Raw genomic sequence first — 18,991 nt, 5'->3', positions numbered from 1 at the left:
ATTCCAGCGTATTTTTCCTCATAACAAGTTCTGATTTTCGGACTATTTGCCATTATTTTCTTAATGGATCTGTAGGACTTGATATGCTGATCACCTCTTCTTCCTGCTCTTTACCCTTCCCTAGGCCATCCAGATTATTATTGGAGCTTTAATTCTTTGTCTGAGTGCCTCAGTGCTCCAGATCCACGAGGTCCACTTTACAGGAGATGTGGCTCTCTTCCTGATCGTTGTAATACAGGTCAGTTAGAAGCCATTGAATGGAAAGCACCTCATCAAGATGTAACTGATGGACTTAGATATTTCATTTGAAAACTTTCCTTACATTTACTCCACATGGTGTGCCTAAGTAAGCTGTACTGTAACCCACCAGGTGACCTTGTCTGGTTCCGTGTTGGTCCACAGTGGGAGGAGACCTTCTCTGTTTTGGGTGAGTCTTATTCAAACCAGCTCTGTGTTACAGTCTGGGTGATCTCAGGTGCTGGATGATGAATCATATATTAGCAATTTTAGGAGCAATCTATCCTATAACACACTATAACAGTCAGGGCCCAGACACACCAAACTGACATCAAAGAAATAGCAGCAATGAAGGCCAACTGTTGCATCGCCTCACGTTGCCTGTGTCTCAGCCATTAAGCTGCACTTGAACACACCACTAAGACCACAGCTGACGGCCAACTAGCCTGATGTTCTGTGCCTGCATGAAAGCAAATACCTCTCCATGCCACCAGGCGGTGGTAGTCTGTACTCATCAGATAAACAAACCGTTGATATGATAAAGCAACATTTTGTCACAACTCTCTCGCTAATATAACCACTTCTCATCAAGATTATGTCTGATAAAAGTTGCAAATGGCACTGGTGAAGATGTGGGGGTATAAAACAAGGAGAAACTGCACTCAATTACTGAAATCATGGATACTACAGTCATACTACACTCATGCACTGATTTGCTTAGCTGAACAACCAATCAAGATGGTCTCCACAACCAATACTACACGCTTAGTCAGCCAAAAAGCCTCCGACAAGGGCCAAGTAGTGCCAACAGGGCAGGACACATGGTAACAACTAGAGGCTCACTGATATTGGCCCATGGCAGACCACAGGCCTGTTGTGTCAGGGTCCTCAGGCCTCCAATGTCAGTGGTAAACTGGCTGCAGCAGTTTGTTTTCACAGTTGTCCTAGCAGAATCCCCTGTTAATCCTTACAGTAGCTGTAAACAGTCAATGGTTGAACATATTATTTCCTCCATTTTCCCATGATAATGAGTTAATTTTGATTTGTTCTCTCCAGATCACAAGTTCTTTATGTCATCATTACGGAATAACAAGCGTTGTTTGAGATAACAAGGTCATTTTCTTGAAGATCTTGAGATAATGAGATAAATGAATCCATTGTTACAAGAAAACAACAGATTGTTTCCTGTTACTTGTCGAAGCTTAATTTCTATTAGATCAGCAGTGCCATGCCAGCATGCATACATGGCATCTTAACAAGTGAAGCAACTGATTTAAGCTGAAAATGTCAGATCATGGAGTACCCATTATTAACGCCCAAAAAACAATAAAAAGTTCATGTGGTTTGCTTTGAAACTCCCATACCCACCCCACAGAGTAGTATGTATGTAATGGTCCACTCTTATGAAGTCATTTTCTCATGATTAATTTTTATAATTATAATATTAAATATTATAATATTATAATTAAGGCTGTCAAAATAACGTGTTTGTTCCGATAAATTAATTACAGATAAAATAACACCTTGACTTTATGTCACTGAACACAGCAGCTTTGTAATCATGATGGAGCTGATAACTAAATGCTGCTGAGCATACTGACTGGAACAGTCCCACTGCAGCCAGTGTTTCCAACTGTCAGGGTTAACATTCTTTCTCAAACTGAGAATGGGCTGTGGTTAATAGTCATACCATCGCTATCGGACACTGCCGTTTCAGCATGATTAACATCATTAGCATGGATAGTAGCAGGGATTTTGATAGCTGTTGCTCAGACATGAGGTCCTCTGTGTATTAAGGAGCAGCAGAGTTTATTCATGGTCAATGTGGCCTGTACTGTACATGTACTGCCACTAGACAACCTCTCTGCTAAACATTCCGTCTGCTCCAGTGGCTAACAGCCTCTGCTCTGACCTTAGCCACGACCGTCGCTCCCCGCTCACTCATTTCAAGTCTTTTTGGGGCAGTGCATCATGTGGCGATGTTATTACACAGTTTAGCCACTTAAAAAACTGGCCTCAAAGCCTGGAATTTTGATTAGAATTAACCCATAAGCCAGCACTGGAAAATGGTGGATACATTTTTTTGAGCGTCACAACCCCTGCGAAATAACTCATTACACTGTCATAACTGGAGCCATTCGGTCCAATAACATTTGGAAAGTCTACAAGAGACGCATAATCAAATTATTTAATCCCTATTCAAGTTAGCCAGGCGCTAAACCAGAAGTTAGCCGGCTCGGTCGACAGAAGTAGTGCGCTTGCTTCAAATGCACATCCAGGCATGTCATCAGATGACAATAACCAATCGGAGAGCTTGTTACATAGTGCTAAAAGGAGAAGCTAAATGACTAAGCAAACAAATAGCTAATAGGAAAAGGAAAAGCAGCAGGTAAATGGAAATGCAGATAGAAAAGGAAACTGCCCTTCTCAATGTCTGATTAAATTTAATTTGTGAATCCAGCTACTTATTAGTCTTTTTAAACTGCATTTTCAAATAGATTTTTAAATTCAATTATTTATTTCTGAATTCATTAATGCATTTTTAAATGATGTACTTATTGACTGTCTTATGTTGTTTTTTCAAATCCCTTTTTAATTTATGCTATTTATTGATGGATTAATATTTCATTTGTAAATGATATTTAGAATTCCTCTTTTTTTATTTCCCATTAAAATAACAAATAATGAATACCTTTGTAATTTAGTCTATTTATTAATAGATTAATATTTGTAATTTGTTTAGTACCTATTTTTTATCGTACAATTAATAAATTAATTTGTAAACTAATTTATTAATGCCTTTATTGATTGTAAATTTGGCTTCCATCTTTAACATTTGAACATTTTTCATGTCATTCTGATGAAAAACATGACACATCTGCAGCTTTCACACAAAAATATAAGAAGGACAATTGATAACAAAGCTGACATTTGAGGCTAGTTGTTATGTTATAGCACAAAGATGGAATTGACGAAAAGTACTAACTGGGTGTTGTCTTTTAGTATCCTTTGGTCTGTACATATACCGATATTACTGATACCAAGTATGTATTATTGTTATTATTATTATTATCATTATTATTATTAGAAGAAGAAGACTTAGATTCAAAGTATTAACACTACCCCTTCTTTCAAACATAAAGAGAGCTATTAATTATTAAACCATTTCGAGGCATGTAGAGGCCAACTAATTTTCTAGCATGTAGGGCAGCCTATGTAGCATCAGGGTTTCTCCACTGGAAGGGCACTATAGAGGGCCCTTCATCATATAAGTACTACTAAGAAAATGGTTATTATTATGATTACTAATAATAATAATCGTCATAATAATACATTGGATTTATAAGCACCTTTCAGAGCACTCAAGGACACCTTGCAAGACAAAGCATAAACAGCAATGTATCAAACATCAATAAAATCAGACGGGTAGTATGCAATAAAATCTAATATAGTAAGTAGGTATAAAATCATGAATACAAAACTCAGTGTGAGTGTAGCCAGAATAGTCAGAATCAGAGTATGCCAGTTTGAAAAGCTATTTTGAGATGGGATTTTAAGGTTGAGAGTGAGTCAATGTTGCAAATGCCTTATGGAAGGCATGGGGCTGAGCATCTGAAATCTTTACAGCACATGGTAGTCAAGCGGGCAAGCAGATGGTGTAGTGAGTTGGATGGTAGAAGAGGATCTGAGAATGTGGGAGGGTGTGCACTATGCATTAAGCAGTTTGTTAAAAAAAAGAACAGAGTGGAGCTAGGTTATGATGGGCATTATAGGTGAGAAGCAATCTTAAAGTCAATGCAGTCTTTAACAGGACAGGGAGCCAATTGAGCAGCTGAAGAACCGAAGTGATATCATCTGTGGAGGGAGGTCTGGTAATGATATGGGCTGCAGAATTCTGGACCAGTTGAAGTTATGAAGACACTTGAGAGGGAGACCAAAGGGAATAGAGTTACAGTAGTCCAACAGGGTGCAATTAGGGAGTGAATGAGAATAGTGTGCTGTTTGGTGTAAGCGACTAGCGAAGATGATTAGTATTCCATAGATGAAAGCTAGCAAACTGAGTAACATTGTTGATGTGTGCTTCAAGAGATAATGTACTGTCCAGGATGACACCCAGACTCTTCACCTGAGTGGAAGGAAGTACTGTGGAGTTGTCAATATTCAGCGGTGGATTCAGTGCCAATCAGTTATATCACTGCTAAATGTGAGTGAGTTGCAAGAGAACCACGATTTGATTTAGAGGAAGCAGTCAGAAAGGGAGGTGGGTTGGTAGAGCTAGGTGTCAAATGCTTAGCAGTGAAAATGAGTGTCAAATTTCCTTAAGATAAAGCCAAGAGGTAGGTGGTAAATAAAAAATAAGTGGGCCCAGAACAGAGCCACTATTTACCAGAAAGGACAGTGATTTTAAATTTTTGGTGGCTAAGGATAGATTTTTCCTTTTTAGCTGTAGTGAGTGTTTCTCCTCAGATTCAGAATGGACACTCCTGAATCTCAAGTGTGAAAATCTATAGATAAACATGATAACAGCAACAGAAACCAACACTTCTTCCCTGATGTATTGAATGTATTTGTTTGTGTGTAATGACTATACAGTACATGAGCAGCTGTTGTTTTCTGCAGGTTAAATGTGTCCTGGTGCTGCATCTCATCAGTGCTGCGTTTGCCACTGCCGCCCTGGGTTTGATGTCCAAACACCTCCCCTACCGCCAGGACTCTTACCACTGTGAACACTGCCGCAGACTGGAACTACATGCCGTGGTATTGTCTTTAAAACCTACAGAGGCCAGAGCACTATATGAAATTCATTAGATTTAAGGTTTTATGTGGAGCAAAACAAACTAGCAAACAAAGTGGCTGCTACTGCTGTAAAAATGTGGTGTGTTTCAATGGATCTGTGGCAGGTCATGTTCCAGCCTGATTAGGCCTAACATCCACAGCACATCACTGAATTACAAAAAAACTGGAACTAACTGGCCTAAATAGCATCACAATATTGAAAATTCAGTCTTAGGCTAAAAGTGATCAGTCTGTTTGGATTTGCTCTCTGAGTCGTTTGCTTTTGGAAGATATCTTATCTCTCTATCTTAGAGTCTTTCCTGGTGCAAGACTGAAACAATGTTTGCAGGACAGAAATATATTCCAAACAAAAAGAAACCCTCTGAGGTTAGGCTGTTGAAGTTTGCTTAAGTAAAACGTTTTTGGTAGCACTTCACTTTACAGGTCCAGAAATGTCGTGGTAAGTAGGTGTTAATAACTGAGAAATGCATTTTGGAATTTCTTTGAAATTACCCCCAAATCACCACATAATCACCTCAAAATGTATTGAAAATGACCCCAATATTATTTAATAATAATATTCTGATATTTTCCAACAAACAGTTAATAAATAGCTGGGCATTTCTTTAATATATTAATGGACCTTTAGATAGGTTTGCTCCTGAGCATGTAGCGCACAGTGGATTCACAGTGGAGGTTTTTCTATGAAAACAGCTGCCTGCTACAGCCAAAAACAGCATTATGAGAGTGTGAGAATGAACCAAAACACTGATGCTGTGTGGGTCAGACAGCTAAACAATGAGCTGAAACACAGAATAAAGCTCTGTAAACCTTAGGGAAGCTGCAGACTAAGATAATAATACTCTGTATATATGAATATTTAACAAGTCATGCAGGACAAAATACAATAATAGAAAAATAATAAGTACTGCTAAATAAAAATAAAGACTATATACACTCTATTCACCTTCCACATACAAGTATGACCAAGAATTGCACCCATAATTGTAATAGACACATGATGTGTGATAATATACTTAAAAAAAGAATAAATGTAATTGCACAGAGACATAAGATTGTACAATAAGCAAGCATGAATTGTAAAGCATAGTTGCACAGTGCAAATATGAGGTTATGGTGACAGAGAGAGAGACGGAGACAGCAGTAGTGTTACATTTATGTATATGACATCGAGGGTCGAAGGACAGAGGGTGTCGTCTCTGTACAGATTGTAAAGCCCTCTGAGGCAAACTGTGATTTGTGAATTTGGGCTATACAAATAAAATTTGATTTGATTTGATTTGATTTGATTTGACATTTGTGCAGAAGAGTCTGCAGTACAGATGTAAGATTATAGAGCAATTCTAGAGAAAAAAAATCAACATGACTAATGAGCTGATCTCATAGTAAATGTTTGACATGCATTATAAATGTATGGAGGATATAAAAGAAACAGATTTAACGATCTGTAATCTGTCAGTCTGTATACATTTTTTTCACGCAGGCTATGTAGCATACCCAGAGACTTCACTGATGTATGACTGCACATTTCCCTTAGTAAACATCCATGAATTCATAGTTGACACATAATGTTATGTACAGGCAGACTCCATGATTCTTTGTCTTTACTGTCCACCGCAGCAACATTGTTTCAGGAAATGCACCGGGCTGATCGAGCAAAAGTGTAAAGTAAGTGACTGACTACTGTTACAACAAATACTTTGCTCAGATAGGTTATGTAGTGTTGACTTGTAGTGTGCATGTAGAAGACAGAAATGTCTTTAACTGATAGATGCCCTGAAACTTTTTCAGTTTTTTAATGAGATTACCAGAGTCACAAACAACAGAATTGTTGCTGTTTCCTCACATATCTGGTCATGGGTTTCTCTGTCTAGCTGCTGATTGACGGGATCCTCGGGACGCTGGTGATCTTCCTGGTGCTGGAGCTGTTGATCTGTATCACTGCCATGCTGTTCGGACTCAGTGTCCTAGCTGCTGGTGGAACCCAGGTGAGTTTTGATACCTTTCATCAAGTAATATTTGACCTCTATGGGACAGAAAGACCTAGCCACACAGACACAGCTATGATATACTGTCACCTTAAAAAGTACCTAAATAGCGCCAGGGTAAAGTGATGACATTAAATAGCGGTGAACTGCTGCTTCCTGTATCTGCTTGGATGCAGACGCTCTACTGCTTGCTCTTGCTTCTGCTTGCCTTTTTTCCACTGTTATTCTTTTTCTTCACTGAGAGATTACAAGCAGCGACTCCTGCATATTTAGAAACCACTGGCACTATAATTAATTGAAGATAAAGTAGGCTGCTGCCTTATTTCAAATTTCTATCCAAACTCTTCAGTACTTTCTGAACGAGGCTTAAGAAGTATCATAAGCCTAGCAGCTAAAGCTAACTAGCATCAAAATGCCTCCCTTTACCAGGGACGACTTTCAAATCAAATCAAATCAAATCAAATTTTATTTGTATAGCCCAAATTCACAAATCACAGTTTGCCTCAGAGGGCTTTACAATCTGTACAGAGACGACACCCTCTGTCCTTCGACCCTCGATTCGAGAGAAGAAGAAGATCATTCAGAAAATTGCTGTACTGGAAAACAAGGTCCACCAGATAGAAGTAAATGTGGAAGTGAATGGACTATGTGGGAACGAAATTACTCTTCCATGGAATCAGAACAGCAGACAAAAGCCTGCTAACACACAGCTAATAAGCCCCAACAATGCTACGACGAAACAGGAGTACTGTGGACTAGATAATAAAACCCAGGAATAATCTTCCTTGCTGGAACACTCTTGGCGCAAAGCCTAAAAATAAATAGTTTCCCTCGGATATGGCAGAACGAGTAACAGGCAAAACCCAGTGCCCTGAGATTTGTGATACGACTTGGTTGGTCTGCACTGTCATCTGAAAGGAGTGCATCCTCAACCTACTTACCAAGGAGGAAACAGCCATGGACAGCAGCGAAAACAAAAAGTAAGAGCAAACTTACCCAAGTAATCAAGATACATCTGGAAAACAGATTTCCTCCACTTTCACAAGACCTCGCAAGCTCTCTGTCCCACAACCTGAAAAACATCATATCCTCAATGAACTAGGAATGGTATGAGACCAAATCTAAAGGTAAAGGGCTACAGAGAGAACTAATGACTGGGCCTCAAACACTCATGGTGTCTGATGGTGCTATGAAGGAGGTAAAAAGCTTTTGCAGCAAGAACACCAAAGTTCTCTCTTTTACCAACGATTGGTCTCTGAAATCTCAGAAAGAATGCTGGACCTCACTGCTGAACATCCAATGGTGAAATCTCTCATTTAACACACAGGGGCTTGTGATGTTGTGAAGCAACAATCTGAGGTATTGAAACAAGACTTTATTGATCTGTTGAGCAAAGTCAGATCTCTCGATACTGTAGTGTTTGTCAGAGGCCCTCTACCAACTGTCCGAAGAGGTGATGAGAGATTCAGAAGGTTGTTGATGTTGAACAGATGGCTCAAAGCTACATGGGTCGCTTAATCAGTGAACTTTATTGACAATTTTATCATTTTCTGGGAACGCAGACACCTCTTTAAGGCAGATGGATTTTGCATTAACAAGTCAGGAGTAAGGTTGTTAACCTCCAACATATTTTACCCTGCAAGAGGTGATACAAACCAGAACAGCACTCGGGAGGAAAACTACTACTGCCTGAGATAAGCTTCGAACAGAGAAGACAGCTGTGCCAGGAGGAGGAGTCTTCACCACCGCCATCTTCGCCCCTGAAAGAGGAGTGCCCTCCAGTCTCAACAGGAGGGAACTTCCACTCTTCACCACCCCGAACCCCACCCAACTCTCCGCCCTCTCCAGTAAGCCTCTCCCTCTCCTCCCCCCTCCTGGATTTCACGGACAAGATGAAAAAGCTTGTCAATGCTGGAATCAAACTCACACCACATCCAAATCCCATATTCTCTCCCCTAAATCTCTATCAACCGCCCAGCCCCCATCCCACCGCCACGCTTGAAACAACCATCACCGAAATGTCATTGCACCCCTCCAACTCCTCAGAATCATCCTCTGTCTCCACAGTCTGAAAACAACAAAGCACATCCTGTCCATGTAGACAATACAACTAACTCTAACTGATATGTGCCGGGTCCAGGCTACGAAGTTGGTATCATTAATGTTTTCCCCCAGAAAAGCTGGGGTCCCTTGGAGTTCAGGTAGACTGCGTGACTCCAGATCTGCTACAGATTGTCAACATGTCACTTCTCTCAGGTGTCTTCCCCCAAGCCATGAAAACTGCAGTCATTAAACCACTCCTGAAGAAGAACAATCTAGACACATCAGTAATGAATAATTATAGGCCCATATCAAACCTGTTTTCAACAGCTCAGATAATGGAAAACAACAAAATATGTTACCATAGTAATGCAGATGTCACACAAATTTACATAACCATATCACCAGGGGACTATAATCTCATACAGTAGGTACTACTTCGTTGTGGCCGAGTTCACGTGTGCTTTTTAGTGGAGGATCAATTTTGTTTTCATGAGAAGTGGCAATGTGCCCAAACAACCACCAGGTGGCATCTGTGAGCAGGAGGACGACAACATGCAGCAGCAGGGAGCAGTGACCATGAACGGGAATGGACAGAGTTGCCTGATTTATGTTTCTGTTCGTTGTTGCTTAAATACAAGAATGTAGCTAATAATACCTCACCCACTCCACACCTCATTCCAACTCCTTCCTTCAGCCTGTCGCGACAGGGTCCCTCTAGCAAGGACAAAAAAATCATTCATCTCATCCGCCATCAACATCATCAACAACTCACTATGAAGCCTTTTAAATGTCTTTTAAGGTCTTATTCTTTGTATTTTGTATTTATCGGTGATATTCCCATTTTATGTTTATCTGTTTTCGTTTTGCTTTTATGTTTAACTGTGGTCTTTTTTTGTGCACACGTCAAAGACCCTAAAGACATCTGAGGTTGTGATTTTGCTCGCTCGCTGCAGCCACGGCTAATAAGCGGAGGCAGAAGCAATTACGCACAGCCTACAGAAGTTTCAACGTCCATACAAGCATTTAAGAAATGATTCTTATCAGTTCCATAATTCAGAGAGGATTTTTACTCAACGAAAACATTTATAAAGATCAGTTTTTAGGTTGAAGACACGACAGCAGCACGTATGTCCAGACGCTGATGTGTGTCAGCTGGGGCAGCGGGTTGGTGATCCATAAGACACATGAGAGTATTATGACTGATGTATAGCTCCCCTGGTAGAGCAGCTCCCTCAGTAAGCAGAATCTTCTGCTAGTATGGGTTCGAATCTCAGTATAGGCAGTACCTTTAGTTAATGTGTTTTCTTTTCTCATCATCATTATGATCACATATGGCTCCAAGTTTGAGCAAATAAATGAGCAAATGAGCATTAATTCTCCGCCGGGCCGCCGTCCCTGCAGAGTGGCAGCTGATTTGAGAACCTAATGTGGGTTTACTATTGCGCATTTCATTTTGCTGCTATAATAAATATTTTCTTAGGATTGACAATGGAAACAGGTAAAAACAAACGAAATCTAGCGAGTATAGGGCGTATACTGGCGTATCACGCAGACTAAACCACTGGATCTACCCCCCTCCCCCACCCCTGCGCGCTGAGGACAGCGACTCTGTTGCCTAGTTGTGGCTCTTGTGTCGCTGTCCTCAGCTCAGTGCTGAAGCGGACCAGAGGTTTTGAATTCATTGTGTAACGCGCCGTGACGTGCAGCGGCGCGTCCACCTAAATGATTCTAATCAGTTCCATAATCCAGAGAGGATTTTTACTGAACGAATTAGGGATGCTGTGTTTTTAGGACAACAATTCTGTGAACTGAAAACTGTGAACTATGTGTGTGAGAGGAGAGCTATTAAGAACTGATTTTCAGGTTATTCAAAGAATTGAAGTTGAACAGCTGTAAAGTACTGTAGGGGCAGTGCTTTTGCCTGACAATGAGAAGGCTACTGTAGCCTACTTAATGTAAGTGAAGTATCTACATACATATGCACAAGCACACATACAGTACTTGGTCAGAGATGAATGGAGGTGCTAATGTGTCTATTAAGCTCATTACTTTTAATAGACCCGAGAAGGTGGAACATAAACAACCATTACAATCATCTACTGATATTCGGTACGCTACAGTTGTGGTGTCAGAATTTAACACAAATATTTGTGCTTTCTATTCCTTATACTTTCGACAACAGGCTTGTAGGTTTTCTAACAAAGTTCCACTGGAGCTTATGGCTGACGCGTGTTGTCCAAAACAAAGAAAAACTGTGTCCTCCATGATGGTTGGTTTAACAGGTTTATTCGCCAAAGTACAAAATAAAAAGCATAAATTTTCCACGGGCACTGTAACTCACGATACCTGTCCTCTCACACTTCAAAACACAGCTTAAACACGGTCAGAAAACCGTGGGCTCCTCAGACTCTCCTGTCCCCACACAGCCTAACTTCCTAAACACCGTGCTGCAGCTACTTGAATGAATCATACAGAGTTTGTGCAAATAATAATGATAATTTCAATTAACTTATTTTTTAAAAATGCAATTAAATTATTAAACTACTATGAAATACAAAGTATATATTCCATAATGAACTGAAATTACTATGATATCTATATATGTATATATATATATATATATATACTACTATTTTATCAGTCACACGGCACCTACAAGGCTTATAGAAAGAAGAACTACGCTGCGTCATGTTATGTGCAGCTTTCGAAGCAGGTTAACATTCAAAAAAGAAATATTTGTATATAAATGTTTTTCAATCTTTAAAAAAAATGTGGAACGTGCTTCAAATGAAATGATTTTATTAAAGAAATTCAACAGGTCAGTGCAGTGCAGTATATACTGTAGGCTAGGCTATTTAAAGCATAGTGAGTCCACCAGAGGATTTGCGTGGTGTTCGCAGGAACTCATTGATTTTGTCTATGCAGTCTTTCCAGTCCTTCATCTCCATCCCTGGAAATTGTCTCTTCAGGGTTTCGATGACAAAGTTTTTGATGTTTTGTGGGAGTTCTTGCTTGCCCCTTGATCCATCCCAGTTGGTGGTTTTTGCACCAGGCTTTGTAGTTTTCGTCTGAGATGATACTCTTGAACAGCAGGCACCCATACCTTCCCACTTGGCCGTGGCTCTGTTGTCGGATCCTAGCGTGGTCATGTGGAGCAACATCGCGCAAGCTCATGTCAGGATGTTGACGGGGAATTTGGATGCTGTTGTTAAAGCTGAAGGACAGGGCCAATGGAGACATCTCCGCTTGTGAAAAAGCCGATTCAGGAGTTGAAGTGCTCCTGGGGATCGGTCTCACAGGCGTAGCAGGGACATTCCGGGTTCTCTGTTCAAGAGCAGCTTGCAGTTCTCCGAACCCAGCTCTCACCTCTTCCATAAGAGCTTGTCCCCCTCTCTGGCACTCGGAGTGGCTGGTCTCTTTGAGTCTTTGGTTCTCCTCTCTGAGGTTTTGGTTCTCCGCTTTCATGGCCCCCAAGTCAGCTTTCAGGCTTGCAATATTGGCAAGCAGGGTCTCGTTCTCAGCAAGCAGTGCTTCTTGTCGGTTCTCTGCTGCGGCAAGAGATGTGTTACAGTACCTGGGCTTCCCAAACTTCCAGCCAAGATGACAAACTGCTTTTCTCACTGAGCATAAACTTATGTTTATATTGTGCCTTCTTAAGGAAGCGCTTTCACTTTTCTTGCAGGTAACTCGTCCTCCATTTTCAGGATGGAGTCTATTATTTCCATCACCTGACTGGTAGAGAGACATTGTTTCAATACATAGTTAGTACAATTGTGGGCTACATAATAATTTATTTGTATTGCAAAACCATGTGCAGAGTTTACACGTTTAAAGAACAAAAAGAAACAATACCTTGCCAGTTTACGCGGCGTATGGTTCTTCTTCTCAACAACAGCACGCCGACAATGACGTCGGACAGTGCGCAAGGAAGGTGTAACTCTAATCATCTTCAGATGTTTGGCGATAGCTTGAGTCGTCCAACCTCTCATCCGCAGACTCCTGATGAGCTCACTGGTTTGCGAGTTGATCACAGCCATCTCTGACATCGAGGTACCACATTTAGTCCGATACCACTATTTATTCTTGCTGAGTGGGCGTGGATTAGGCTACTTGGATTACCCCCTGCCTTGGTTCACTCACGTCCTCATTCCTGCTTCTCCACCCTGTTGAATTTCTTTAATAAAATCATTTCATTTGAAGCACGTTCCACATTTTTTTTAAAGATTGAAAAACATTTATATATAAATATTTCTTTTTTGAATGTTAACCTGCTTCGAAAGCTGCACATAACATGACGCGGCGTAGTTCTTCTTTCTATAAGCCTTGTAGGTGCCGTGTGACTGATAAAATAGTAGTATATATATATATATTTATATATATATATATAGATATCATTGTAATTTCAGTTCATTATGGAATATATACTTTGTATTTCATAGTAGTTTAATAATTTAATTGCATTTTTAAAAAATAAGTTAATTGAAATTATCATTATTATTTGCACAAACTCTGTATGATTCATTCAAGTAGCTGCAGCACGGTGTTTAGGAAGTTAGGCTGTGTGGGGACAGGAGAGTCTGAGGAGCCCACGGTTTTCTGACCGTGTTGAAGCCGTGTTTTGAAGTGTGAGAGGACAGGTATCGTGAGTTACAGTGCCCGTGGAAAACTTATGCTTTTTATTTTGTACTTTGGCGAATAAACCTGTTAAACCAACCATCATGGAGGACACAGTTTTTCTTTGTTTTGGACAACACGCGTCAGCCATAAGCTCCGGTGGAACTTTGTTAGAAAACCTACAAGCCTGTTGTCGAAAGTATAAGGAATAGAAAGCACAAATATTTGTGTTAAATTCTGACACCACAACTGTAGCGTACCGAATATCAATAGATGATTGTAATGGTTGTTTATGTTCCACCTTCTCGGGTCTATTAAAAGTAATGAGCTTAATAGACACATTAGCACCTCCAGTCATCGCTGACCAAGTACTGTATGTGTGCTTGTGCATATGTATGTAGATACTTCACTTACATTAAGTAGGCTACAGTAGCCTTCTCATTGTCAGGCAAAAGCACTGCCCCTACAGTACTTTACAGCTGTTCAACTTCAATTCTTTGAATAACCTGAAAATCGGTTCTTAATAGCTCTCCTCTCACACACATAGTTCACAGTTTTCAGTTCACAGAATTGTTGTCCTAAAAACACAGCATCCCTAATTCGTTCAGTAAAAATCCTCTGAATTACACCTGCACGTCACGGCGCTTTACAAAATGAATTCAAAACCTCTGGTCCGCTTCAGCACTGAGTTGAGGACAGCGACACAAGAGCCACAACTAGGCAACAGAGTCGCTGTCCTCAGCGCGCAGGGGTGGGGGAGGGGGGTAGATCCAGTGGTTTAGTCTGCGTGATACGCCAGTATACGCCCTATACTCGCTAGATTTCGTTTGTTTTTACCTGTTTCCATTGTCAATAGGAGCCATATGTGATCATAATGATGATGAGAAAAGAAAACACATTAACTAAAGGTACTGCCTATACTGAGATTCGAACCCATACTAGCAGAAGATTCTGCTTACTGAGGGAGCTGCTCTACCAGGGGAGCTATACATCAGTCATAATACTCTCATGTGTCTTATGGATCACCAACCCGCTGCCCCAGCTGACACACATCACAACTGGACATACGTGCTGCTGTCGTGTCTTCAACCTAAAAACTGATCTTTATACATTTTTTCATTGAGTAAAAATCCTCTCTGAATTATGGAACTGATAAGAATCATTTCTTAAACGCTTGTATGGACGTAGAAACTTCTGTAGGCTGTATGTAATTGTTTCTGCCTCCGCTTATTAGCCGTGGCTGCAGCGAGCGAGCGAGCGAAATCACAACCTCAGATGTCTTTAGGGTATCAGATATTATTATAGGCTATTCTTGTATTTAAGCAACATCCAGTCAGGCCGTGATATAGGCTCACGGGGGCGGACTGGGACAATAATTCAGGTCGGCAATTTTACCAGTAAACAAATGTTCCTTAAAAAACAACTAATGTCCATATTTTAGCTCTACTGTAAAACAAAGAAAGCACAAGTGATTATCCAAGGTCACCCAGATAATTGAGGTGTCCCACCGCTGTGAAACAATCAGTCTGAATCAATCTGATACGGTTTAGTAGTCCCCCTCTCCATTCACTCTACCTGTAGCCTAAAACAGCGCCACTCTCCATTGCAGCTACATTGTGGTCAAATGTGGAATTGTCCCAAAATCGTTTGAGCTGCAATTCAGTACTATGCTTCCACCTAGTGGCTACAGTTGTCACTGACATTTCACGTGTTGCGTGAATCTCGCTCCCGCGAGTGAAATGGCCACTTTGAAGTAGTACCTACTGTACAAGCGCTGAGTAGATGCATTGCACAAATCAATGATTGGATGTGTTGGAGTTTTCTTCAGTTAAACAAAGACTGAAATAATTGTTTTTGGAGCTAAGGAAGAACAACTAACAGTCTCTGCTCAGCTTCAATCTGTAATGTAGAAAACTACAAACCAAGCCAGAAACCTTGGTGTAATGATGGACTCTGAACTGAACTTCAGCAGCCACACTAAGACAATTACAAAGTCAGCCTACCACCACCTTAAGAATATATCCAGGATAAAAGGACTTATGTCTCGGCAGGATTTGGAAAAACTTATCCATACATTTATCTTCAGCAGACTTGACTACTGTGACGGTATCTTTACAGGACTCTCTAAAAACTCCATCAGACAGCTGCAGCTGATTCAGAACGCTGCTGCTCGAGTCCTAACAAGAACCAAAAAAGTAGATCACATCACTCCAGTTCTCAGATCTTTACACTGGCTTCCTGTGAGTCAAAGAATAGATTTCAAAATCCTGTTGTTGGTTTATAAAGCACTGAATGGTTTCGGGCCAAAATACATTTCTAATCTGCTGCCACGTTATGAACCATCCAGACCTCTGAGGTCATCAGGCTCAAGTCTGCTTTCAGTCCCTAGAGTCAAAACTAGACATGGAGAAGCAGCGTTCAGTTATTATGCACCACATATCTGGAACAAACTCCCAGAAAACTGCAGGTTTGCTCTAACTCTCACCTCTTTTAAATCAAGACTGTAGACCTTTCTGTTTGCCACAGACTTTCACTGAAGCAATTTTAAGGCTTTGAACTGCACTGTGACTTATTTTCTAGTCTTGTCTCTTTTAAACCTATTCTATTTTAGCCTACTTTCCTATTTCTTAACTTGTTTTAATGTTTTGTTTCTTGATGTCTTCCTACTTGTTTTTAATGTATTTTAAATGCAATATTTAATGTATTTTAATATAATTTTTATGCCCCTGTAAAGCACTTTGAGTTGCCTTGTGTCTGAATTGTGCTATAAAAATAAACTTGCCTTGCCTTGAACAGGGTAGTTCAGCACATATTATGTGACCCAGTTGATATGAATTGATACGGTACTGTATATTCAATAACTAGCTTACTGTAGATGCATGGTAGGCTAAATCAGGTGCAGGTAGTAATAAGTCATAGGTTGTGAGGTAAAGTGTGGTGAATCGCCTCTGTTAAAGAAGTATTATATAACTGAAATAAAACTGAAAAACATTAAAGGTATAGTTGGTAATCCTGTTCAGAAACACTTTTTGTTATACTGGGTGAAATGGTCTTCCCACCCTGACAGTAGTCCATACATAATGTGTTCAGAAAAAGGAACAAAATAAATCAGACCTCTGTGGCAGCTGCAGGCCTGTAAAACTCTGACCAATCCCTCCCTCTCGGTCCGAGTGGAATGAACCAATCAGATGCCTTCATGTCTTGTCCTGCCCACGCCCCTCTCTGTCCCTCCCCCCTCCCTGTGTGCACTCATCACGTGTCACCGTTGCCATAAATATTCAGCACACTCCAGTGTTGCCATCTTAGCAACTTTGTCGCTATATTTAGCGAGTTTTCAGACCCCTCTAGCGACTCTTTTTCAAAAAAGCGACTAGCGACAAATCTAGCGACTTTTTCTGGTGTATTTGGAGACTTGTGGAGACTGTGACGTGAAAGCACGTATCATTCAAAGAGCAGCGGGTGCTGCCGTGGGCCTGTCCCAAAGCACTCACAGGCGGCCCAGTCCTCGCGCAACAGTCCCTCCCAGCTGCAGTCAGAGCAGGAGAAGTTCACCCCTCGCGTCCAGACTGCGAGTCGTGCATGTGTGAAGCCGCCGCTGGCTGATCCCACCCTGGGTTACAGTCAGGGCTGGATGTAACTGTAAAATTTTCTTTGTCCAAAAATAAATCGCTGCACTAAAATAAGTTCATTTGTAGTTCTAAACATATTAAGGGTGTTTTTTATCTCTCCCATGACGTTATTCCTCTCTCCTACAGCGTCCATTACAAATAATGCATATGGCCAGTTACGCAAATTAGGTGATGACGTCATTAAGCGACTTCTAGCAACTTTAGGACAGCCAGTAGTGACTTTCCTTACTGAGGAGTTGGCAACAGTGGCACACTCCATACTGAGTTAGCAGGAGAGAACAATGGCAGAGAAAATGCAGCCAAAAGTAGCACTTCCAGCGGTACTTGTAACGGCTCGCCCTGCTAAACGGGCTAAGAAAAAAAAGCCGGAGGCAGAAAAGGCTGCAACGAAAAAGGCTTTGGATAAAGCCAGAGGGAAAACCAGAGTCAACATCGGTTCAGCTTTTGAACGGTGGAGACAACTGAGGGAGCTGAAGGGCCTAAGAAGTGATGCAGAGGTTGCTGTCTTTCTGTTGGACAGGTAATTATTTGTTTTGCTTCGGGGGGATTTGTTATTTATATATATATATATTTATATTATACAACGTAGCTATTTTTGTAGCTCGTATAAGCCCAATGCTAACATTAGCTTCTCTGTCGGCGTAAGCCAGCCTGCCCTGCTGACTCCTACTGTCTGATGTGAGTTCAAGTTTGTGGGGGCGGGGCTTTGGACGGAGCACTGGTGGGAGGGGGAGGAGGGGGTGGAGCTTCGAGGAGGTGCCACTTTCAAATCTTGCTAGCTCTCCAACATTACCAACTATACCTTTAACTTAGCAACATCTTGATAATAGGTCATACGATAAAGGTGATGATTAAATTAGGTTCTCAGATAAAGTGGTTAAAGGGGTGAGGCAGGTGACACATGTAGGGTAGATACATCACATAGGGTGGTAACAACTGGTTCAAGTGGAACCCGTGAGGTGAGATGGGAAATAAGTAGTTGGTTCCACTTTCCTCACTTACAGCAGCATTAGTAACTTCTTACCTCAAAATAACAGCTTCAAAATCAATATTTGTCATAATGGCTTTATACACTGTTTCCCTGTGGTCTTTGCTCCACTCCCAAGATTTTCTTTCAAGGTTGATCTCCCTAGGAGTCCTTTCCATAATGTTGTCAAACACAGAGTAACAATCTCAGCCCAACACTGGCAAAAACAAGCACCTACTTTGACAGCGCAGTTGCCCTCAAGGATTATGTTGCAGCCGTTGCAGCTATGTTGTAGCTGCTGTCTGAGGTGATGAACTGGATTAAAATAGGGTTAAAAAAAACAAAAAAAACAACCCTGGTCACTTTTTGCTGCATGTATGTAGAAGAACACACACAAGTGTGTAAGTGTGTTTCTTCAAGTAGGCGAGGGGGGAGAATCACTGATCCAGCTTTTGATTTCGATAATTGATAGTGAATGCTCTTTTCAATCAATTTTCAATTTAGAATTGAAATCATGACCCATAGCTGCAGTGGATTTGTTCAGTGGCTTACAGATCTGACTGTGGTTGTACTATGTAGCTCCCAGCTCAGCTTAGGTCTTTGTGCTAACTTTATCCACTTGGTCCACCTTGTTGTGTAAATATTGTTAAACAGAAAATAAAGGAATACAAATCAAACTGAGCCATGAAAGGTTGGTCCCTTACTGTCAGTAGTTT

At 40.9% G+C, this 18,991-nt stretch overlaps 1 protein-coding gene across 4 annotated transcripts in view; it reads left to right on the top strand.

The window, feature by feature from the left end:
* Window positions 1-18,991, top strand: part of LOC311272282 (uncharacterized protein) — a 34,007-nt gene that overhangs the window by 8,014 nt on the left and 7,002 nt on the right. For 3 of the 4 annotated variants that reach the window (XM_084378617.1, XM_084378616.1, XM_084378615.1), the window contains exons 3-7: window positions 125-238; window positions 371-427; window positions 4,858-4,995; window positions 6,655-6,702; window positions 6,909-7,022. In XM_084378617.1, the coding sequence (XP_084234743.1) occupies window positions 125-238; window positions 371-427; window positions 4,858-4,995; window positions 6,655-6,702; window positions 6,909-7,022 (471 nt within the window). The remainder of the gene's footprint in view (window positions 1-124; window positions 239-370; window positions 428-4,857; window positions 4,996-6,654; window positions 6,703-6,908; window positions 7,023-18,991) is intronic. The other variant, XM_084378618.1, reaches the window with a different exon arrangement.

This window comes from Pagrus pagrus (assembly GCF_965226575.1).
Source record: "Pagrus pagrus genome assembly, chromosome: 17".
Classification (NCBI taxonomy): Eukaryota; Metazoa; Chordata; class Actinopteri; order Spariformes; family Sparidae; genus Pagrus; species Pagrus pagrus.
The sequence above is the reverse complement of the archived record's forward strand: the minus strand, read 5'-3'. Positions and strand labels throughout refer to the sequence as shown.